The sequence below is a fragment of the Hippopotamus amphibius genome, chromosome 9 (genome assembly GCF_030028045.1).
Source record: "Hippopotamus amphibius kiboko isolate mHipAmp2 chromosome 9, mHipAmp2.hap2, whole genome shotgun sequence".
Classification (NCBI taxonomy): domain Eukaryota; kingdom Metazoa; phylum Chordata; class Mammalia; order Artiodactyla; family Hippopotamidae; genus Hippopotamus; species Hippopotamus amphibius.
This window is the reverse complement of record NC_080194.1, coordinates 10929481-10953585: the sequence shown is the minus strand read 5'-3', so window position 1 is coordinate 10953585 and position 24105 is coordinate 10929481. Positions and strand designations below refer to the sequence as shown.

General features: G+C 38.2%; 1 protein-coding gene across 8 annotated transcripts in view; it reads left to right on the top strand.

Annotated features, from left to right (window-relative positions):
• Positions 1-24105, top strand: part of TRIM44 (tripartite motif containing 44) — a 133880-nt gene that overhangs the window by 43323 nt on the left and 66452 nt on the right. For 5 of the 8 annotated variants that reach the window (XR_009055478.1, XR_009055480.1, XR_009055479.1 and 2 more), the window contains exons 3-5: positions 6262-6501; positions 8721-8827; positions 19286-19305. Coding sequence is in view for 5 of the 8 variants with exons in the window: in XM_057749049.1 (XP_057605032.1) it covers positions 6262-6501; positions 8721-8813 (333 nt within the window). In the remaining 3 variants the exon portion in view is untranslated. The remainder of the gene's footprint in view (positions 1-6261; positions 6502-8720; positions 8828-19285; positions 19306-24105) is intronic. The other 3 variants (XM_057749051.1, XM_057749048.1, XM_057749053.1) reach the window with 2 other exon arrangements.

Genomic DNA, 24105 nt, shown 5'->3' with positions numbered 1-24105 from the left:
ATAAACTTTAGAATCAGTTTGTTAATATCCTTAAAATAACTTGCTGGGATTTTGTTTGGGATTGCATTGAATCCATAAGTCAAGGTGGGAAGAACTGACATCTTGACAATTTTTAGTCTTCCTGTCTGTGGGCATTGTGAACTGTCCTTACGTTTATTTTTTTTCTCCTTGGATTTCTTTCATTAAGTTTTCCTCATATAGATTTTATACGTATTTTGTTAGATTTATACCTAAGTATTTTATTTTTGGGTTGCTAATATAAGTGGTATTGTGTTTTTAAATTCAAATTCCATTTGTTCATTGATGGTATACATAGGAAAGTGACTTTTACATGTTAGCTTTGTATCTGGCAGCTTTGTTATAACTGCTTATTAGTTCCAGGAGCTTTTTTTGATGATTCTTTTGGATTTTCTACATAGATGATCATGTCACTTGTGAACAGAGGCTGTTTTATTTCTGCCTTCTCAACCTGTAAGCCTTTTATTTCCTTTTGTCTTTTGAAAAGGATTAGTGAGAGGAAAACATTCTTGTCTTGTTCTTAAATCTTAGCAGGAAAAATTTAGTTTCTCACCATTAAGTGTGATGTTAGCTGTAGATTTTTTGTACATTTTTTATGAAGTTGAGAAAGTTCTATATTCCTAGTCAGGTACTTTTTTTTGCATCTATTGATATGATCATGTGATTTTTCTTCTTTAGCCTGTTGATGATAGATCATATGAACTGATATTCAAATGTTGAACCAGCCTTGCATACACAGGATAAATCCCATTTTATATAATTCATTTTATACATTGTTGGATTCGATTTGCTAACATTTTACTGAGGACTTAACTTTTTTTGAGCCATATTTCTTTTTAAAAATTACTCTTTAAGAAAAAATGTGTTAGACATTATTGTAGAAAATTTGGACGAAAAAGTAAAAAAAAAAAGAAAAGTACTCTTAATTCCAGCACTCAGAGATAACTACTCTCCAACATTTTGGTGTATTTCTTATAGTCTTTTATAATACAAATAATAATAACAGCAGCAGTAAATATCATTATTACTTCATTGAGTGGATACTTGAAGTAACCAAGTGATAACTGAGATAGAGATGCCATGGTACTCTTAACCAAATGAGGAAAGGAGGTAAAGAAGATACAAATGACTGCTTTTGTTTAGAGGCTGCTGATGAAGATGAGAAAAGTGGTTTGGTAAGAGATTAAATGTTCATTTTAATAACCCTTTCTCTACCCTTCTCAATACCTCATTGTAAATCCCAAGCAGTCCAGGCTTCTAACCACATTGTCAGGAAAATGTTTGCCATCACTCAGAATGTTATTAATAGAATATAGTTCATAGTTTTTGTTTTTTTTCATAGTTCTTGTCTGCTGTGTTTCTAGGCTATTGGATAATTTTCTAAGCCTTGGGAGAGGACAGTTGTTTTATGCACAAATAGTGGCTATTCCACTCATACGCAAAAGGCACAGTAAATGGGAATCCAGCCATCCACTGAAAAAGGACTCTGTTCTCCTTGTTAATGAAGCTCTTCCCTTGTCTGCCCTCACTGGAGCCTGGCAGGGGTTTGTAAGGAGCTCTCTCAAGGTAGAATGCCAGAATAAATCCACAGGCTATACAGAAACCTTAACTTTGAGATTTCCTACCTGGAAGTTTCCATGGACACTGGCATGTTGAAAGGGTGCTGTGATGTGAGAGTGAGGACAAATTGCAGCACTGAAGAAGTTCCATTACCTGCTTTTTTATTTTACTCTTTCAGAGTAGTGGCCATTCAGGAGAGGCAAGGGGGAGTAAAATTGGGCTTTTTCACCTTTTGGGGTGAAATTCAGTGTCTTCACGCTCTGTTTCATGCAGTCCACAATTTTTTCAGTCATTTTTGGAATGGGCTCCTTTAGAGTTACTTGCAGGAAATTTGGCTGATAGGACAAGCGTTTCTGAGCGCTTCAGTCCCTGCAGACTTGGAGGCCTTTCTTTTGTGTGGCTTCCTGCCCCTGCCCCTGCTGCATCTGCTCAGTTCATCTCAGCAGCACTTTTCTGGAACAAATCTCTCTTAAGCCATTATGCTTTCTAACTAGTATGCTTGTTGTTTTTATAATCTGCCTATAATAAAAAAGTAAATAAAACCTTGGTTTCCTACAGGCCAGCTAGCTAGGAGTTAATGGCTTCTAGTCCATGCCAGACATATTGAATGGTGGTGTTTTTTAAGCACAAGCTCTTAATTCAAGGTTTTACGTATTTAATTATGTATGTGTAATGTGCCAGTCTGCATGCCTCTTGGGTCCGGTCTAGCTTAGAAATAACTATAAGAGCATAAAGAAAGTACCATAGGATGAGACTTAACTCTTCAAATGTACATCCTTTATCCCAAGATTCCATTTGGGGGAATAACACCCTCATGGATATAACAAAAGAAACAACCTGTTAACTGAAGAAATATCTTAGTTAAGAATAAATAAATATGAAGAACCTGAGGCAGGCAGAAAGGGATGATTAGAGGCAATGTGTTATAGCAGAAAGCACACTGGACTAGACCAGAGAAAAGTTGGTTCCTAAACTGTACTTTGTTACTGTACCTCTCTGGGGCCTTTTTTTTCCCCCCACCTATAAAGTTGGGCTCAGCTCTAGTACAGACAATCAGATGTTCACTAGGTCTGACCATTCACAAATAAACCACTTCTTTTTTCAAATTATGATGCTGTGTTTAAGTAATTTTAGAAGATGCTATGTTTAAGTAATAGCTGCTTTTCACCTAATGCAACTGTAACAAAGATATATCAACTTGCTTATAACCTAGGTTATAACCTAGGGCTTTAAAGTTTTAACAACTTAGGGACCAATCAATTGACCAGGGAGAGCGAACTCTTTATGGTTTCATTTGTGTGGAAGACCCAGGTCCCTCCTTGTGCAGTTTTCCTGGAGAGCACTACCAGTGCCCTAGGAAGTACTTCAGGGAGGAAGGGGAGATTTTTCTTTTAATCAGAGTGGTTTTACTTTTGGCTCTATTATACTTTGGGATTCTACATTAAGACTTTGGGGCAAGGGAAGTTCTGTGACTTTAAAAAGATTTGACAATTACTACTAGATCCTATAAAAAAGGAACGGAACTTTTTATATCACCAGTTTTATCATTCTGTGATATATCCAGCCTTCTGTCTTCTCTGCTTATGAAGAATTTTCTCTTTGGACATAACTCGCGTGTGGTATGATCAAGAGTATGGGCCGGTCACTCTCACCTTTGGGGAGCTGTAGGACAGAGGCTGAAGAAGTTCTAGGAAACCTACTCAGAAATGATGTCAGTGGCTCCCAGCTAGTAGATGCTGAAGCGAAGGGCCTGCTGCTTCTGGAGAATTGTGAAGTTTATAGCAGGGTGGAGTTTTAATGAAGAGGTGAAGTGAAACCTGAAAGGGAATTTTGAAAGCTGTTTCGTTCCTGCCATTGGTAGGAGTCCTTTCTCTAGAGCACGCAACCTGCCACTTGCCTAATCCCCCAGGGAGTTTCTCCTTTGCGCTCTGGATTTAAATGAATGCCATGACCCAGAAGTTTGTTCTTGCCATTTTGAACTAGGTTGGAGAATACCTATTTGTTGATTAGTAGAGAACAGGAGTGAGAAGAAGGCATAAAGGTTTAATAGAGTATAATTATTTTGCTTTCACTTCTCATTTGTGGCCTGATATGTATAAAAATAAATTGCATAAAATAAAGGTTGAAAAACCTATGTAAAGTAAAGGAAAATAGGGAATTTAATTTTTAAAAACCATAATTTGTTCACCTCCTGCAGTGCCACCTTTCCTGACTGTGATGTCAGCTTCCTGAACTTCAAATCACATGTATATGTGATGTCTAGTCAAATAGGTTGCGAGTCAGTTTTTATTATACTCTCCATTTATAGTCACTTGGAAGAGCTTTTCTTAGGAATTCACAGAAGTTCATCCCTTAGCCAAAACATCCTAGGTTTAGTCTGTAAGAGAAGTTCCTAGGTCTTATAAGACCGAACTTATTTCAGAGGTCAAGATCCAGATCCACTGATCAATGATCACCATAAAGCATAACAGCCTTGAAATATGCACACTAAAAGTAAAAAGGGATTACATAAATAAACACAAATCGCAGTTCTCAAGCTGATAAAGAGCTTGCAGGGACTTTAGCAACATTTAACACTCCCGCTCCCCTTGTCTTTAGCACCAGGGAGAGTACCTGCAAAGAGTATATGAGTTCCTGAGGAGTATGTCGCTTAGTCACTTGGTGTGTGAATGGAGATGTGTCCTACAGGCCAGTGTTACAAAAGCTGCTTAAGGTATCAAGCCTATTTCACTTTTTAAGAAGCTAATAAAAAATGACCTCATCTTCCTTTTAGTCTTTCTCTTTTTGTCTTTCTCTTTCTCAGTCTCTGTTTTAGGTTCTCCCAGTTTGACATCCCTTCTGACAGACTGTTATAGTGAACAGAGCACCAGACTGGGAGCAAGAAGATGGGAGAACTCTGTGTCTCCTACGGGTTTGCAGCTGGGTCTGTTTCCTTATCTGTAAAAGAAAGGGGTTCACTTAGATGACAACTTCTTTCTCTTTCAGCTCTAAAATTCTCTATTGGCCTCTGTCCTTTTGTCTACACGTCTACCTCTTCCCTGTTTCCTGCCTCAGCTACTCAATATACATAATTGTTTAAAAATACTCATAAAATAAACATGGTTATGAGGAAACATCAGTAAGTGTAGTTACTGGCAAGATTACTGGAGTTTAGAAGTTCTTATTGTGATAGTTTATTTTGTTTGCCTCATACCCTAGCCAAATACAGCCTAGAGTTATATTTTATTTATTCTGCACAGTTGTTGTTGCAAAGTAAAATAATAATATATTATCACCATCAGAAAGTAAAACTTTAAAGACTTAATACTATCCAGTATCAGTGAAGGTGAAGGAAAATGCTTACTTTTACACCTTGTTGTGGGAATGTAATTGGTGCATCTTTTTCAGAGGGCAGTTTGGCAGTATCAGTCAGTACTTTTAGAATATATATAAATTGATTCAGTGACTCCCGAGGTTTCTAAAGAAATTCATATGTAAATATTAAGGGGTCTAGTCATGATATTCATTGCTGCAGTGTTCGTAAAAGCAAAAGTTTGGAAATATCCTGTATTTCCATCAAGAAGGGGAATATTTAAGGGATATATTTATCCTGTGATCTCTGTATAAATCTCTGTATATACCCATATCCTGCAGACATTAGAAATGACACAATGAATGAAGTTGCTCTATATGTGCTAACATATTTTAAGTAGAAAAGCAAGACACAGAACCATATGTTCACCATGATCCATTTACATAAAGGCAACATGATTGTCTGTGTACCTACAGGTGTACCTTGTTTTACTGCACTGCACTTTTTTGCTCTTTGCAGATACTGTGTCTTACAAATTGAAGGTGTGTAGCAACCCTACATCAAGCAGTGCTATTTTTCCAACAGCATTTGCTCACTTTGTGTCCATGTGTCACATTTTGATAATTCTTGCAATATTTCAAACTTTTTCATTATTATTATATTTATGTTGATCTGTGATAGTGATCTTGATGTTACCATTACAGAAAGATTATGACTCACTGACGGCTCAAACGATGGTTAGCATTTTTTAGCAATAAAGTATTTTTTTAATTAAGGTATATACATTTTTGTAGACATAATGCTATTTCATGCTTCATAGGCTGCAGTGTAGTATAAACACAACTTTTACATGTACTGGGAAAATAGAAAACGTATGTGACTCTATTATAGTATTCACTTTACTGTGGTGACCTAGAACAGAACCCACAGTGTCTCCGAGGTATGCCTGTGTACGTTTATAACTAAAAATGAAAAATGGCCGGATGGGCATGTATCAAACTGTTAACAGTAGTTACCCTCTGAGGAGGAAGATGGTATTGGGGTGGAGAGAGAAGAGGAATTTCTTTTTCTTTTTTAAATATATACATTCATCTATTAAAATTTTTTAAAGTAATCATGTCTTACTGGTATAAAAATAAGGAAACGAGAAAGTAAAAAGGAAGGATAAGGAATTACTTCCTAAAAAAATGAAAAAGGCAAAAAGATTAGCAGGAAATTCATCAACAGTATTAGAAGTACAGTGTTCAGAGGATATTCCCCAAACTTCAAGATCAGATAAGACCCATGGTTTGTTTGTGTTTTGGCCAGGGCTGCCTAGCACTTATAAAAATAGCTGTTCTCTTCCATTTCTTTGTGCGTCCAACTTATTTTTACTTGTCTGTGTTCTGCAGGTAACCCGGGACCAGATGAAGGTGTTCATACAGCAGGAATTTAAGAAAGTTCAAAAAGTGATTGCTGATGAGGAGCAGAAAGCCCTTCATTTAGTGGACATCCAGGAAGCAATGGCCACGGCTCATGTGACTGAGATACTGGCAGACATCCAGTCCCATATGGATCGATTGATGACTCAGATGGCCCAGGCCAAGGAGCAACTTGATACCTCTAATGAATCAGCTGAGCCAAAGGCAGAGGTAAAGGAGAGTGCCTATAATAATTAGTTGCACGAGAAGTAGGCAGAAACTGACTGCCATGTCTGTTAATTCTAGCAGTTCCCCCTTTTGGTCCCTAAACATGAATGGATTGAAAGCTTAGATGGGGTATAAGAGCTTAGATCGGTGTGTCAACCAGTTTGGAAGTATTGGCTTCCAGGGCCTGTGTTCAGCAACTAGGCCTAGCAAAATCTTTGTGCACCGTGACTTAAAGGAGTATTGTCAGTGGGGCAAATGCTATTCGCAGTTAATGAGGGAAGCCAGAAATCAGAGCCAGGGAAGAGGGCAATTGACAGATCCCAGGTTATGAAATGAGCCTGTACATAAAGTCATCATACGGATGAGAACTGGGCTGAAAGAGAATAAGTCAGAGAATGGAGCATAAAGCAGGCCAAAATAGAAGATTCTGGACTGATTCTGTGAATAGTGAAAAGGGCATCAGGCTGATTTTCCTGTGGAGCTAACTGCGTAAATTGGGGGCATCACTGTTGGACTAAGAGAGGCATGTGGGCTAGAGGATTGTGAGGATCAAAAAAAGTACGAATGAGAGACACAGTATGAATGTGGAATCACTGTTTTACTCACTACATTCTTTGTTATTTTGTAACAGGAATAAAAAAATCTTAGACATTTTACCAAAGAACATATTCAGGCATTTAGAATCTATTTCTAAAAAAAAAAACTTAAGGTGACCATTTTTAAAAAATATAAAACTTACATTGCAGCCACTGGGAAGAGGCGTTTGTTTATGAGGTTTCATACCATTATGTTGAAAATTCTGGTCAAGCTTATGCCAGGTAGGTTTAGGGTAGGCCCTTCTAGAAGAAAACCTAGGAGAGTCCTGTGAACTTTCTAGGACAGCTTCTGACTCAGTGAGCTCGGCCTTAACTAACAGTGTGCCTTGGCCCAGGAGAGCCTAGCCACAGAATAACCCAGCCAGCAGAAGAGCCAAGGTGCAATCCAGGAGGCAGGTCCTGTCTGTGCCGTCCTGACAGGAAATATAAGAGACTGTTGGACAGTTATCTGCTTCACTCACCCAGGGCTCTTGATTAAATTTCATCAGTGTGTGAAAGGAATAGAGTAGCTCCTGTTCTTTTCATTTCATCCTCCCCAGAATTTACAAAGTGTGTGCCTAAATAAGTTTCTAGATAGGCTAGAGAGCACGTTATGTCCTCATTTCATTTAATCCTTGTTTCAGCATTCATTGTCTCCATTTTACAGAACTGTTGAGATGCTGAGAACCGCAGACACTGACCCAATGTCACTTAGTTAGCAGAAAAGAGAGCAGGATTCGGCCCATCCTGTGCCCACGCCTGTGCTTTTTCCCTGCTACATGCCAAACGTCCCGTGTGTATCTGTGAGGAGAATGAGGAGAATCGGTGTCCTAGACAGCTTCGCGTTCCTAAGATCTTTTACTCTGTGGAGGTGGTCGCTTTGTGTCTTTTTAAAAATTAATTTATTTTAAAAATTTTCCTTAATATTGGAGTAGACTTTATGTCTTAAAAAAAAAGTTCAGCCGTAACTCAAGGGATCATGGGCATAACTCTGTCCCCCATTCCCCTCAGGTTGGACCCTCCACAATTAGTTGTGTGATTAGGTTGTTTTTGCAAAAATAAAGATTTAATTTTGAGAGAAATCGCCCTCTCTTTTATTTTCATTTCAAGTGGTGGATTTAGTCCCTCCCCAATATTGTGTCCTTTAAAACGTACTTCAGTAGCTCACCTGCACTATGCTTGTTAACTTTGATGGAATTACTTTTAGCGATGCAAAGATGACAAGGCCTAAGGGCCAGGCAGTGGGTAAAATGAGCTATTAAAAGTGAAAAGTAGCATACATCTGGCTAGAGCTTTTACACAGGGCTGTTATTACCTACCAGCCTCTTATTCCAGCTAACCTCGTAACTTACTGATCAGAGCAGATTTCCAGCTTCCTGTCTTCACTCAACAGAGGAGTTCTTTTCTTCTCTTTGCATGATATAGATTTTTTTTAATTACCTGCATTTTAAATTTGATCCATATACCTGCACCGAGATTCTTCCATTAACAGTTTACTGTATTTGATTCATTTTATATATATAGCCATCTATTCAACCTTCTACTCCTCAGTGCATCTTATCTTTGCATGTAAAAACAGATAGCACCTTCTGGTTCTGAGCAAGATGGAGTAAATGCATTTCATTTTACTCCTTTCACTAATTACAGCAAAAATTCCTGGACAAGGTACGAAGTCACCTACCAGTAGACTCTCAAAAATGGAGGAAAGATAGCAGACTGACCAGGGACCTTGGGATTTGAGGAGTCACACAGCAGTGAGTTCCCTGGGGGATTTTTCTTGCTTCCTATACATCCTGGCGTGGGTGCCATGCAAACTGGAAATACTAATAAGCAGAGACAAAAAGAATATCTCCAAGAAAAGCCTTCTCTCTAGCCAAAGGATTGGGAAAAGGGCAGTTCAGCTGAAGAGAAGCCTTTTCACCTTTTAACCACAATTGCATATTCTGGCCATGAGCACCATGGATAAAGCTGCATCTCTTCACAGCCCCGATGGGCACTGCAGTTGTGGAGCCAGTGGGGTGAAAACCTATTTTATACTCTCACCTATAGTAATGAGGTGTCATTTTTTCTCCCTGGAGCCTTTAGGTAAACGTCTAACTTTTACCTTTGCCCCTGCCCCTTTCAGTAGTGAGTGGGGCCCACCTCCCATGGAGCCTGAAGGTAACCTCTGACTTCTGCATCTCCCCTGCAGTAATAGGAAGGAAATTGCACCCCTCCCTCTGGTGTCTGTAGATAGAGCTTTAACTCCTCCCTCCCACCCCTGTATTAACTAGGCAATGCCCCTCCCCAACTGAGTCAGTGGGTGGAATCGTAGCTTCCCCTTCTGCTTTGCAATGACAAATTGGTGCCCTTCCTCTTCCTGAGCTAGCACCAGTGAAGACTGTAGATTGGAGCACTGTCATCTGAGGGAGGTGACCAGAATGGCACTGCAGAAACTTTATAAACTCATTTGAACTGTAAGCCACAAAAGTGATCTAGGACATATGTTCTAAACCTAAATAGATTGACTACCTGCTAGAATAGAAGATTTAAATAGGAATATCATATAATTTAAATATCATATGATGTCCAGGATACAGTCCCTAGTTACTCATTATACCAAGAACCAATGAAATTGCAACTCTAATGAGAAACAAAATCAGCAGATGCCAACACCAGGGTGACACAGTATTTGCAATTATCAGACAGAGATTTAAAGTCACTATTATATGGGACTTCCCTGGTGGCGCAGTGGTTAAGAATTCCACCTGCTAATGCAGAGGACTCCGATCTGATCCTTGGTCTGGGAAAATCTCACATGCCATGGAGCAAGTAAGTCCATGCACCACAAGTACTGAGCTTGCGCTCCAGAGCCCACATGCCACAACTGCTGAACACATGTCCGCGCATGCAGAGCCCATGCTACTGCAATGAGAAGCCACCACAACTACTGAAGTCTGCTCATGCAGAGCCCATGCTCTGCAATGAGAAGCCACCACAATGAGAAGCCCACGCACTGCAACAAAGACTAGCCCCCACTTGCCGCAACTAGAGAAAGCCTGCACGCAGCAACGAAGACTCAACACAGCCAATAAATAAATAAATAAATTTATTAAAAAAATAAAATAAAAGTCACTATTATAAAAATGTCTAAGTAATGACAAACTCTGGAAACAGATGAAAAATAAAAAAAATCTCAGCAAAGAAATAGGAGATAAAAGAAGGACCAGATGAAATTTTAGAACTGAAAAATATGATGAATGACATAAAAAATTCACTGGACTGGCTCAATGGCAAATTGAAAATGACAGCGGAAAGAATCAGTGAATTTGAAGATGTTGATCCAGTTTGAGTAACCAAGAAAAAAGAATTGAAAGATAATTGAACTGTTGGAATTGACAAAGGAAGGCATCAATGAATTTGAAGACAAATCAATAGATATCCAATCTGAACAACCAAGAAAAAAGATTGAAAAATAATTGAATTGAGTCTCAGGGACCTATGGGACAATAAAGAAAGATCTAGCATACATGTCACTTGTCCAGTAAGGGAAGGAAAAGGAATGTAGGGTTAAGAAAATTCAAGAAATAATGGCTCAAAACTTCTAAAATTTGGATGAAAAACATAAACCTAGAGATTTAAGAAGCTGAATGAACCCAAGTGAGATAAATCTAAGAAATCCATACCCAGACACATCAAAATCAAACTTCCAAAAACTAAGGACAGATAAGAAATCTTGAAAGCAGAGCAGCCAGAGAGAAATGACACAGTAGATATGGGGAACAATAATTCAAATGAACATGGTGTATATAAGATGTTCTTCTGTAGTCATTGAAATGATTAGTGGGTTTTCTCCATTATTCTGTCTTGATGGTTGATTACATTGGTTAATCGAACAATATTAAATTAACCTTTCATTCCTGAAATAAACTCCCACTTGGTCATTATGTATTATCTGGGTTCAATTCATTAACATTTTGTTAGAGATTTTTATGTCTGTGTTCAGAGAGGGATATTCATTTGTAAATTTGTATTTTTATAAAGTCATTGTCAGGCTTTGGTATCAGGCTTTCGCTGGCCTTAGAAAACAAGCTGAGAAGTATTTCCTCCTTATCTGTTTTCTGGAAGAGTTTATATAAGATTGGTGTTATTTCTTCCTTAAATATTTGATAGAATTTATGAGCAAAATCATATGTCCTGGAGTTTCTTTATGTGAAGGTTTTTGATAACAATTCAATTTCTTTAATATAGTACTGGTCAAATTTTTTCATCTTATATCGATTTAAAATTTTAAAAATTTGTAGTAGTTGTAATTTTCAAGGAGTTTGTCATTTTATCTAAATTGTTTTAGTTTCTAGTATAAATTTATCCATAGTATTTTCTTATTATTTTTTAACTGTCTGTCTGTAGCCTCTGGTATGTCTGTAGCCATCTTTCATTTCTGATACTGATAACTTATGATCTTCCCCCTTTTTTCCTTGGTCAGTCTAACTTTTATTTTATTAATTGTATTGGGCTTTTTAAAGAATTAAATTTTGGATTTGCTAATTTTACTCTTCATTTTCTATTTTGTTTACAGCTGCTTTTTTTCTGCTTATTCTGAGTTTACCTTGTTCTTCTATCTAGCTTCATAGATCATGGATTTTACTATTTTCTTTTATGTAAACTTTTAGAGCAATACATTTCCCTCTAATCACAGCTTTAGCTGAATCATACAACTTTGGTTATGTTGTGTTTTCATTATCATTCAGTTTGAAATATTTTTTCATTTACCATGTGATCTCTTCTTTTTGCTCATTGATTATTTAGGAGTATATTGTTTAGTTTCTAAATATTAGCGATTTTCCTCCATGTCTTGTTGTTCATTTCTAATTTGGTTCCATTATGATCAGAGAACTTTCCACCTTCCAGCACTTGCTGAAACTTGCCTTACAGCCTAGCATGTGTGCTTGGTGAATGAATGTGTACACCTACAGAGAAAGTGTATCTGTAGTTTGAGGTAGTGTCCTATTAAATATCGATTAGGTGTTCAGATGATTTACGTTTTTACTGATTTTTATGTCTAGTTCTATCAACTACTGAGAGAGGGATGTTTAATTTCCAAGTATGATTGGGGATTATCTGTTTCTTTCTTTAATTCTGTCAACTTTTCTTTAGATGTTTTGAGGCTCTGTCATTAAGCAAATACATATTTATGATTGTTACATCTTCCTGATGAACCAACCCTTTAATCATCATGAACGTTCCCTTTTTCTCTGATAATACTGTCTTGATATCTGTTTTATCTAATGTTGGTAGAGCCAATCTAGTGTTACACTTACTGTTTTTGTGGTTTATCTCTTTCCACCCATTTGCTTTCATTCTGTCTGTATTGTTAAATTATGTCTGTCATAGATAGCATATAGCTGCGACTTAGTCATTTATCCATTCTGATAATCTATGCCTTTTAATTGAAGTGTAATGTCCATTAACAGTTAACGTTACTATTAATATGGTTAAATTTAGGTCTACCATTTTACTCTTTGTTTTCTGTTTGTTCTTCTGTTTTGTTCTTCTCATTGTCTTTTCCTTTTGGATTTTTTGAAACATTTATTTGAATTCCACTTTAATATATCCATTGGCCTTTTAGCTCTATTACTTTGCATTATTTTTAAGTGGTTTCTATAAGGATTATAATATATATCCTTAAATTTTTTAGTCTTCTTAAAATTAATATTGAACCAATTCACATAAAATGTAGGTAGCTTGAAACTGTATAGGCCAACTGACCACCTTTCCGTCCCCTTTATGTTGTAGTTGTCATATGTGTATAATCTACATATGCTATACACTCTGCAAGACAGTAATCATTTTATTTTCTTTATTGTTTTTGCTTTTTTTAAAGAACTTTTATTGATTTCTGATTGACATACAATAAACTGCATATATTTAAAGTGTATAATTTGATATTTTTTTCCTTATTAGTAATGTATATATAGCAATCCCAGTCTCCCAAGGATAGTTACAATTTTAGCTTGAAGTCATATGATTCTAAAGAAATTAAGAAGGAAAAAAGATAATTTCCTCTCTCTCTCTCTGTGTATATATATATAGTTTTAAGCAAGTTTGTAATAATAGTTGCATAACTAGATTTACTTAAAGTTATTTATATACATTTAAAACAGGTGATTTTATGGTATTATAAATTATACCTCAATAAAACTGATAAAAACAATATGTCTAGATATCCCACCTGCTGAAGTGCTGTTTGCCTTTGATTCATGAAGATTATTCTAAAACCAGAACATCAACACAGTGTGTCTCTTTTAAGAAACCTTTAGGACAGATGAATTTCACTAGGTCAAGTAGAATCACAGAGCTTCTGCTTGAAGGAGTCCAAAGATTACAAGGTTTCCTGTTGACATTTCTTTTTAAAAATATGTTTTTAATAAATCTTGTTGGGATAGGGTAGGGGAAGAGTTTCAATACCAGTTCTAGGTCCTGTGGTCTTTCTTCTCTTCAATAAGATGTGGTCTTTCCCCTCTTCAAGTAACTAAAGTTGTTTCTTTTTTAATCATTGTAGAATGTTTAAGACTCTTAGACACAGCAGAAAATAAAAACAACACATGAAGTTGATGGTTATCATTGGGTGTTATATTTATTTATTTTTTATTTTGTGTGTGTTTTTCTTTGTTTTTTCCCCCAGCTTTATTGATATATTGTTAACCTATAACATGTAAGTTTAAGGTGTACAATGTGATGATTTGATACATGTACATGTTGCAAAATGATTACCCCAGTAAAGTTAGTTAACCCCTTCATCCTCTCATGCCATTTTTTTCTTAATGTCATATTTTGTTTCCTTCATGTTACTAGAAATTCTTCATAAACATGTTTGAATCCTGACCCAATGATACAAATTTGACTTTTACCTAATTTTAAATTATTTCCAACTTCTTATTGTTGTTTATAACATTGTAATGAATGTTTCAGTTTATAAATCGTAACTATTGAGTCAAAGGTATATACGTTTTTAAGGCTTGTGCATATAAACTGTCCATAGCACAATTGTATCAGTGTATATTTTCATCACCAGTTTTTAAAATCTCTCAGTTTTTGCCTGAATTTAGTTATATCTTTTATAAAACTCTTTGCCAAAGTCAAGTATTTAAAAAACCATGTGTCTTTATTTTTACTTGCATGTCGTGAGAATTTCCATCTTTTGCCTAGTTTTGAGCTGCAATGAGGTAATCTTGGAAAAAGTTAGTTTAAATGAGTAAACCATTAAAAATGATACATGAATACCCTAAACATTTATTTTAAACTTGAAATATATATCTGTATATTTCTTTGATTCCAAGTCAAGGTCTTTTCTTTGGGAATATGGGTTTGCTCTTTGGAGTGGAATGTCATATTTCTGAGAATATAGGTTTGTTATTTGGAGTGGAGTGTCATATTTCTGGCATAGACCACACCCATACTGTATTGTTTGTAAGGTCCAATTTCGGTCTCTTTATAAGTGAGGAGAATAACATTTGAATCAAGTGGAGTGTAGAATCCTAGACTTTTTTTTAATGCCAATTTAAAAATTGAAATATAGTTGATTTCCACTGTTGTGTTAGTTTCAGGTGTATAGCAAAGTGATTTAGTTGTATTCTTTTTCAGATTCTTTTCCATTACAGGTTATTACAAGATATTGAATATAGTTCCCTGTGCTATACAGTCAGTCCTTGTTGTTTTATATATATATAGTAGCGTATATCTGTTTTATATATATAGTAGTGTATATCTGTTAATCCCAAACTCCTGGTTTATCCTTCCCCACCTCTTTCCCCTTTGGTAACCGTAGGTTTGTCTTCTGTGTCTGAGTCTGTTTCTGTTTCATAAATAAGTTCATTTGTATCATTTTTCTAGAGTCTACATATAAGTGATATCATATGATATTTGGCTTTCTCTGTCTGACTTACTTCACTTAGTATGATCAGTCTCTAAGTCCATCCATGTTGCTGCAAATGGCATTATTTCATTCTGTTATGGCTGAGTAATATTTCATTGTGTGTGTGTGTGTGTATACATACACACATATATGTATATCACATCTTTATCCATTCATCTGTTGATGGTCATTTAGGTTGCTTCTGTGTCTTGGCTATCGTAAATAGTATTGCTATGAACATAGGAGTGCATATATCTTTTCGAATTAATATTTTCTTCTTTTCTGGATGTATGCCCTGGAGTGGGTTTGCTGGATCATATAGTAACTGTATTTTCAGTTTTTTAAGGGACCTCCATACTGTTCTCCATAGTGGCTGCACCAGTTTACATCACTACCAACAGTGTAGGAGGGTTCTCTTTTCTTCACACTCTCTTCAGCATTTACTATTTGTAGACTTTTTGATGATGGCCATTCTGACCAGTGTAAGGTGTTAGACTTTTATATTTTATTTTTTCTAATATTTTGTGTGTGTCTCACCTATATCAAAATCGATGGCAATTGTTAAGTAACTCATCTTTATTGAATGCTTTGGAAGCATTCAACTTAATTTTCATGGAAGCAACAACTCATGGAGCAGCACTTTTCTCTTGCACTCATTTTCTGTTATGTGATAAAACATTGTCATCATAATCACAAGTTCAACTGATATAAGCAGGCTTAGGAGCAAACTTGCTTGATTCTTGGAGAACATACATTTTCACTGGTGGAAGTAGAAATGGGAGGTTGTACTAGATAGAGTGTAACCTACCAGCCAAGAGCACTCAGGATATTTTACAGAGGGATTTGGGAGCATTGCTTAATCTAACAAGTCATTTAAATGGAAGTTGGTGTTTAACAGACTTTCAGTTCTGTTACTCTGAAATCAGAATTTGCTCGTAATGGGGGTAGAAATTAATCTTAAATCCTACTTACATCTTGCCCCCTCTTCTTTCCTCTCTTGAATAAGTATTTACTAACTGCCTTGTGCTGTGCTAGGTGTAGAGAATAAAGAGATGAACAATACACAGTTTCTGTTCTCAAGGAGCTGAAATCCAAAGAGGGAGACACAGTATGGTGCTGTCATTGTCAGTTTTCTGCTTTAAGAACTAGCCCAGAAACGTGACCTATACAGATGTGGAGGACAGAGTAGGGTTACTCCACTCAGTCTGTCAGTGAGGAGAATTTTCCGAGGGAGGCTTGACCTTAAAGGATGGATGGGAATTAGGTAGGATCTCAGAATAGGGATGTGCATTTCAGGTAGTGGGAAGAGCAGGGACACACCTTTACTAGCAAGATGAGCAATCCTCTGAATGTCTGCTGACCTGTTCAGAATTGCCTTCTAATTATACATATGTATATTTGTTTTCTCATTCATTTATTCATTTCTTCATAAGTGAAACTCTCACCCTGGCGTTCCCCATGCTTTGTAACAGTGATTATTGGGGTTTTTTTTCAATCTTTATTATAGTATAGTTGCTTTACAGTATTGTGTTAGTTTCTGCTGTACAACAAAGTCAATCAGCTGTATGTATATATATATCCCCGTATGCCGTCCCTCTTGAGCCTCCCTCCCATCGTTCCTATCCCACCCCTCTAGGTCAGCACAGAGCATCGAGCTGATCTCCTTGTGCTATGTAGCAGCTTCCCACTAGCTGTCTATTTTACATTTGGTAGTGTATTTATGTCAGTGCTGCTCTCTCACTACGTCCCAGCTTCCCCTCCGCGTCCCCCGCCATGTCCTCAAGTCCGTTCTCAGAGTCTGTGTCTCTATTATTATTGTTTTTGAAAATAATCACTTACCTACAAGCAGCAGAAATGGATGAATGTTAAGCAGAGTCTTATGTTGCATCTTCTCTGTTCTTCCCCACTCTCCTTGGAAATGTTATTAATTAACATTTCAGGGAAGTACAGTAATGGCCACCATTTGTTGAACACTTATGCTAGACACTTGCTTAATGTTTTATGCACATTTTCTCATTTATTTTAATCTATATAGCCACCCTGTAAGGTAAGAATTAGGACTTCTATGTGTAGGTGAGGAAATTGAACCTTGCAAGAATTAAGTAAATTGCCAAAAGCTTCACTTTTGGAGTTGACTAACCAGAATTTGAAGCCATGTTTCTCTAACTTAGAAAGCCCATCTCTTAACTATTGTACCACGATATGTGATTGTGAGGACTTGCTCTAATCATGGAAGAAGGTTTGAATACTTTTTTTTCCATACAGTTCTCCTAGATAATTATGTTTTAACATCTGAAGATAATTTAAAAATTGTGTTGAGGTTTAATTATGTCATTGATAGTTATGTAACTCATTAAATTTAAATTATATGAATTTTTTCTCCCTAGATTGTAATTCCCCTAAGACATGCCAGTCAGACAAACTACAGAGGTTTCCACCACCCCTATATCTTCTTGCCACCACTTGCCCCATTTCTCTTCCGTTAGATGATTAGCGCCCTTACCAATACTGCAAATTCTTAACAGTCTGCTAAAGGTGCCCTTTTTATCCAGCCTCCAGAGTATTGAATATAATCTGCTCCAGATCACCATTCTGGCTGCAGATGTCCTTCATCGGCTTGTGCGCCTGCAGCCTCCCAGTACCTGTATTGCATTCCCAGCCCCTCAACCCCACGCCACCGCCACCCCCCCCAGCCCCTGTCCAAGACACACACGCACACATCCCCATTCTCTAGTTTCACAGGACTCAAAATGCCTTAAACCTACGTTTTTTAAACCTGCTGTGCCTTTGCTTTTGCTAGTCTAGTGCCCTTCGCATTTATCGTCCGTTGTCGGCCTGGGAAAATCCTGCTTATCCCTCAAGTGGCAGTATAAATGTCACCTTCTCTGTGAGGCCTTCTCCCCCTCCTCCAGGAGGGGCAGCCTTTATCATTTCCCTTCTGACTCTCAAAGCATTCTGTTTATGTCTTTGGTAGTGCCCTTAAGACTTTTAGTCATAGTTCATTTTCTGTTTCCCCTGGTCCGGAATGGGAGCTCCTGGAAGGATGGATCATTATGGGTTTTTAAATTTTTTACCCTCAGTGCCTTCATGTAATAGCTTCTTAATGAATCATACTGAGTTGCTAGTGATGTTGATAATAACCTTTATTAAGTGCATTCTGTATCTTAGGCTTGACGTTTGTGCACATTATTTCACTTAATCCTCACACTCATCCTGTGTTACAGGGACAGTTTTTACCCCTATTTTACAGATTAGAAAATCGGAGTTAAGAGAGGCAAAATAACTTGACCAGGGTAACACAGCAAGCAAGTAATGGAGTCAAGACTTGAACCCAGGGTCTGACTCCAGAACTCATTCTCCTTTATACCTATAGGATCCATCAATCCATCCATCCACCAATCAAATAAGTTCTCTGAGGAGTTATCTCCAACTAGGAGATACAGTCTCTATTAAAACCAATACTGAATGACTAAAGAGGAGGATGTAAAAGATACTCTGTCACCAAAAGGATGAGTGAGGTCCCTCGGGAAAGGCTTGATTGTCACCTTGATTGGTCACCAAAAGAGGCTATAAGCAATCTGCTGTGATCACTGATAAAGTTAGGCTCACAGAATACAGTACCTGGAAGAATTACCCTCACACGTTATTTCTGTAAAGAGTGAATGAGGAAAAAGAAAAAAAGCCATCGTTTGGCTGAAGAATAATGTGGACCATCAAATGCCAGAACTGTCCTTTTACAAAGGCGAAGACCAGGGTCTAGATTAATTAATTAATCAGCTTACCCAAGGGCACATAGCTAATAAATAATGGAGCTTGGACTAGAATTCCAATTTCCTGAGTCCCAGTTCAGAGCCTTTTGCACCATAGTGTGCTCTATATTAGAGCTTCTGTGTTCGTGTTTGGAGAAAAAAATGCTAGGCCAGGGCAGAAGTGAGTCTTTGAGGGAAACAGCTTGATGCTTTTGGAGCTGGTCAGCTTTTGCCTAAGACCTGCTGCTATTTTGGGCTCTTAGTTTGCTCAGAACTAAATACTGCCAGCCATACAAATAAAAAGGCAAGGCTATTATTTAGGCCTCCTAGGTCTATGCATTCACTTCTCTGCTTGCAAGGGCAAATTATTAGTTCATCTCTGCTGGACAGTTTGAACATAGGATTGTATTAGCCCTTGTCTTAGCCCTTAGATGTCTGCTGGCTTATCTCTCTTACAATAAATGCACTAGCCTAGTTTTCAGGTTGGGAGAGAGGAGGGTAAAGAAAGAAATTTAAATCAGTCTCTACTGATCGTGATTTCTTATGCTGTTTCTTTCTGTTTCTTTCAGGGCGACGAGGAAGGACCCAGGTAAGATCACATTGTTGCTTGTCTGTTCTCAGAATTGAAGTAGAGTGACATTTGTGGCCTTTTAATACCCCATGAAATATGACCAGCCAAGGAATAGCACAGAAAAGGGATCTCCATCTTAAGCCAGGGCTTTGAAGATGTTATTTTGTAAGATTCCCGTCTCCCTCCCCATCTATGCCATTTCCTGTCTGTAACCTTCAGATAAAGATAGGCTTTAAAGTATGTAATGACAGTAACTTTGCTTTATTCTGTAGCACATTCAGAATACCTTGTTAAGATGAGTAGGTACTATATTTGAATGGTAATTAGGTATCAGGTGGCCCGAATAGATAAACTTTTGCATTGTTCTTTCTTGATTGGAATTGGATTGCTTTTTTTTTTTTTAATGGACTCTGGATCCAATATTCGTTATTTCTGACCTGTGACATCCTTGTGTCTGACTCAAGACACCTATACAGTGAATCCAAGGTCATAGGTACAAAACTTTGTTTAGGGAAAATAAAATGTTTCTTTGTGCTTCTGTGTCACCACATGAAATTTAAAATTGCATTTTATCATTGCCTCAGCCTTGCAGTGACCCTGGACTTTAGTTTACTTACCTTTGCTGTCTTTCTGCTCAAGCAGTGAAAACAGACTCTAGGAAATGCTATAGCTATGCTGTGAACACAATCAAGGGGCATTTGTACAAAGTAAAGTGCAATGTCCAGATGGGTCCCCTCTGTCACATAGGATCCAGGACCATTAAGGCTCGGAGGTATCAGAAAAGTCATCCAGGCCACTGCTATTCAAACTTTAGTTTTAGTGGAAACAACTTTTTATAAATGGGCTTTAAGTAGAACTCCAATGTATACAAAACATTTTTTTTTGTCTGGTTAAGGTTGGGAGCCCATATCTGCTGGTGAAACTTCTCTGTTTCTTACAATAGACCCTGAGGGGCTGCTGCAGAAACCTAGGGTTCCTGCGAGCTCAGTTTGAAAATCACTTACCTAATTCAAGTTTCTCATTGAAAGAAGCCAAATGAGTTGTCCAGGGTTATCTTACTGTAGCCAGGATTTGGCGCTTCTTTGGTTTTATTTACAGATAGACAGATACAATTCTTTCTTTTTCCTTTCTCCCTCCCCCGATCCTGAGCCCCTCTTGTAGTGCCAGATGTTGTGCCACAGCTGCATCTCCTGCTGCTTCTTTCCCCTGGGAACTGTAGTTCTCAGCCTAGATCTCATTCCTTGTCCTCTGTGGCTAAAGCTACAGGTGCCCCACTTTAAACCTACAGAGCTTCAGGGAATCCCTTCAAATTCCATCCTCCAGCCATCTCAGGAACAGGCTCCCTTTGTGTTGTGGTTCATTTCTTTCTTTCCTTCCTCCCCCCCTCCCTCCCTCCCTCCCTTTCTCATGACCCTATTGTGTATCAGGCCCTGTGCTATATACTGGGCATGTCATGAAAACTAAGACAGATATAGTCCCAGCCCTGCGGATCCTAAGTCTAGTAAGAGAGACAAGCATATAACTGACACTTATACTTTGGGGGAAGTGCTATGATTAAGTGAAGTTTAGGCTTCCAAGGAGGGATTCTAAGACAGTCTTGGAGGATAAGGGGAGGCTCACCAGAAAAAGTTATGTGTAAACAGAGGTCTGAAGGATGAGTAGGCAGGAATAGGGCTGTTCTAGGGATGGGGAACAACTTGTGTAATAGCTCCAGACAAGAGAAGAATGGAGGAAAGAAAGCAGAGTCCAGCTCCCTGAGGGCCTTATAGACCTCCTTAAGGTGTCTGAGCTCTCTCCTGCAGGCAGCGGGAGGGCATTAAATAGTTTAAAACATGAATTAACCTGAGTAGATTTGCATTTTGGAAGTCTCCTCTGCCTGCAGAGTGGAAAATGAATTGGAGGTGGGTCTGAGCCTGGGAGACTAGTTAGATTAGGCTAGTGATGATGGGAGCTTATATCAATATCTTCTCTAATTATCCACCAAGTTTTCAGCATTTACATAGACACTTGGTTTAGACAAACTCTTTATCTCCTTGGCACTCTGCCTCTTCTCTCGAAACTAGCTCTAGCTCCTTAAAATCCAGACCAAGCAGAGCCCTAGACCTTTTCTTCCCCAGAAAGAGAGTTCAAACAAGACCAATATAAAGAAAACACCTTAGCTGATGTAGTGTGCAGACTCCACAGGATAGAAATGGCATTTCTGTCTTGGGAGAGCCTGATTAGGGTGGACACGTTCATCCTGTCTTTATGGCCACATGCCAGACTCATGTTGATTGGAAGAATGCAGGGACCTTATAAAGAGATTAACTCCCTTCAAAGATACTATTCAGGGTGAGATACTGGCTTCAGAGTTTCACTGCAGATTCCTTCATGTCATTTTGTTGAGACAGTGGTGAAGTAGAGTTTCTTTGCTAGCAACCAAGGTGTCAGGCTGTTTCCCTCAAGCCAGGCTGCCATAGATGTCAGTAGGGATTCTGTTGGACTGGGACTTTTTTGGTAAAATGAGCACTTGAAAAAAACACGTTCCAGTTTGGCAGAAAGAGGAAAGGTGAATCAAATGTTCCTTTTACCCTTTAAATTTGTACTTCTTGGTTCCATTCAGTTTGTATTGAACTACCATTTGACTCAGTTTATTCCAATTAACACGTCAGGGCAGATTGCCTTTGACCTGAAATTTCTCTCATTTATGATATACACTTTACCATCTCAATAAGCCAGAGTTTTGTTCCAAAGGCTTCTGTATTGCTGACAGTGTTAAATGCGAGTGTGATGTGTAAGGAAGACAGAAGGAAGTGTGGGTCTGCCTGCACAGGCGATGGAAGAGAAAAGAATCTGGAGACCCTGCATTCCAGGTCTGCTTGGATTTTCATGCCTGTGTCTCCTTTGCTGGTATTCTTTCCGCACAGCCACTTCCCACTGTCTGCACAGAAGTCCAGGGAGAACTGAATTCCAATCATTCTCCGTGGTGGTCGGAACAAAGGAAAATTCCTGTCCTTTTGAGACATATCTGTCTATAATAGATCTATATTTTTCTCCATTCCTATTGGCTAGAGTCTCCCTGCCTTTTTTTTTTTTTTTTTTTCAGTTTTGACTTCCCAAGCTGTTTGATGTGAAGTGGCCAAGTATTTGTGCTTTTGGTCATGTCTGTTCCATGTTCTGAATTTTTTTATGTATTTGTCCTGTGATTAACAACAATAATCATCAAAGCTACCATTTATTTAAGGTTTACTATGTACAGTGTTTTATATATATTCTCTTTTAACCCTCATGTAAAGCTTATGAAGTACTTATTATCCCACTTGTAAAATGAGGAAATGAATGCCCAGAAAGATTAACTTGCCCTAGATCACACAGCTAGTAGAAGCAGAGCTAGGACTTGAATCTAGTCTGGCTTCAGAGCTCATGCCCTCAGCCACTATTCGGACCGTCTCGGAGAGGCCAGCACACTTCTCTCTGTGACCCTGAATGAAAGGGAAGAGGATTCACGCTCACTTGTCAGACTGTCACATTGGTCTCGTTCCTCTGACCTGGGAGTTCTTACTGGCTTTGACGCTGAAATGTTGTGGCCTCTGTTTTCTGTAAGCTGCTTCTCCTCTTCTTAGCCTCTGCCATTTTAAGGGGATATTTCTTCATCTCATCCTCACATGGTGTCCCCTGAGGGTCAGCAGCCAAAGGGGTGCTCTTAGACTCCCAGGGGAGCAGGCAGCCAAACCTTCCTTTGACCCTGCAGAATTAGCTGCCAGTTGACCCTCCATCCAGGAGTTACTCTTCACATCCATGATGCAGTCATACAGATGACAAGGATGCTTGGAGGATGTGGAGGAACAGAGGTCCTGATATGTAAAACATGGATATTAACCACTGTAGAGTCACCTTTTAAGAGGATGTCTTTGAAGCCCAGAGTGTTTTTTTTTTTTTTCCCAAGCGAAAAAAAAGCAATTTACACTTTTGGTGGCAATTTTCTGTCTTCTCTGTGCTATTATGGGAGATCTTGTGTTTGCTCCCTCACAGATTGGCACCTTCTCTACTCCTGCCGGAGCCTGCTGAGAAGTAATATATATTCAAGGAGAGGGGGCGGCAGTAGGATCTGCTGCCTGGAAAGCTGCTGTGTAGTGGGAGGAAGCCAGAGAGGGAAGGACCCTTAAACTCTTGTGTTCAGGGGAGAAAGGAGCAAGATCAATATTAAATTTTGATTTGCTATTGAGATTTTCTTTGATTTCTTTTTAACTAAGAGGAAAATGGCTTTTTAATAGTAACAGCCATACTTAGAATTTCTGTAGAATTTTTCATCTTCAGAGCTGGCTCTTATTCAGGCAAAAAGCTCCTGCTGAGATCAGTGTGAATCTGACCCATGCTGATTCTGTGATCAAACAGGCAGTGAGTTCTGAAGGAGTAGAAGCTCAAGGAGAGTCAGCAGACCTACCTTCTATTCTTGGCCTACATGGAACTGACTGTGTGACCTTGGGCAAGTCGTTTAACCTCTTTACCCCTTTGTAGTCTGGTTTTATTTTCCTGTAAATACTAGCCTTTCTTTCCCCCACTCTGCACCCATTTTTGGGGATAGAGTTGTGTGGAGGAATACTGTGTTATATCAGATGCGAGATGAAAGGAATCTGCTTATAGGTTCTGTAATTTGGTAGATTTTTTTTTCTACATTTCTCAATTTTGTTTCTTTAAAAATTTTCTTGGGGCTATATTCTAGGTACTCTTTTCCCCCCTCCTCTAAAATAACAACCATATGTGTGTTCTTAGATATGGCATTTCTCTTTCTGATGACTTAATTTGTAGAGATAAGAGGAGACTAAGTTAGTGATACAC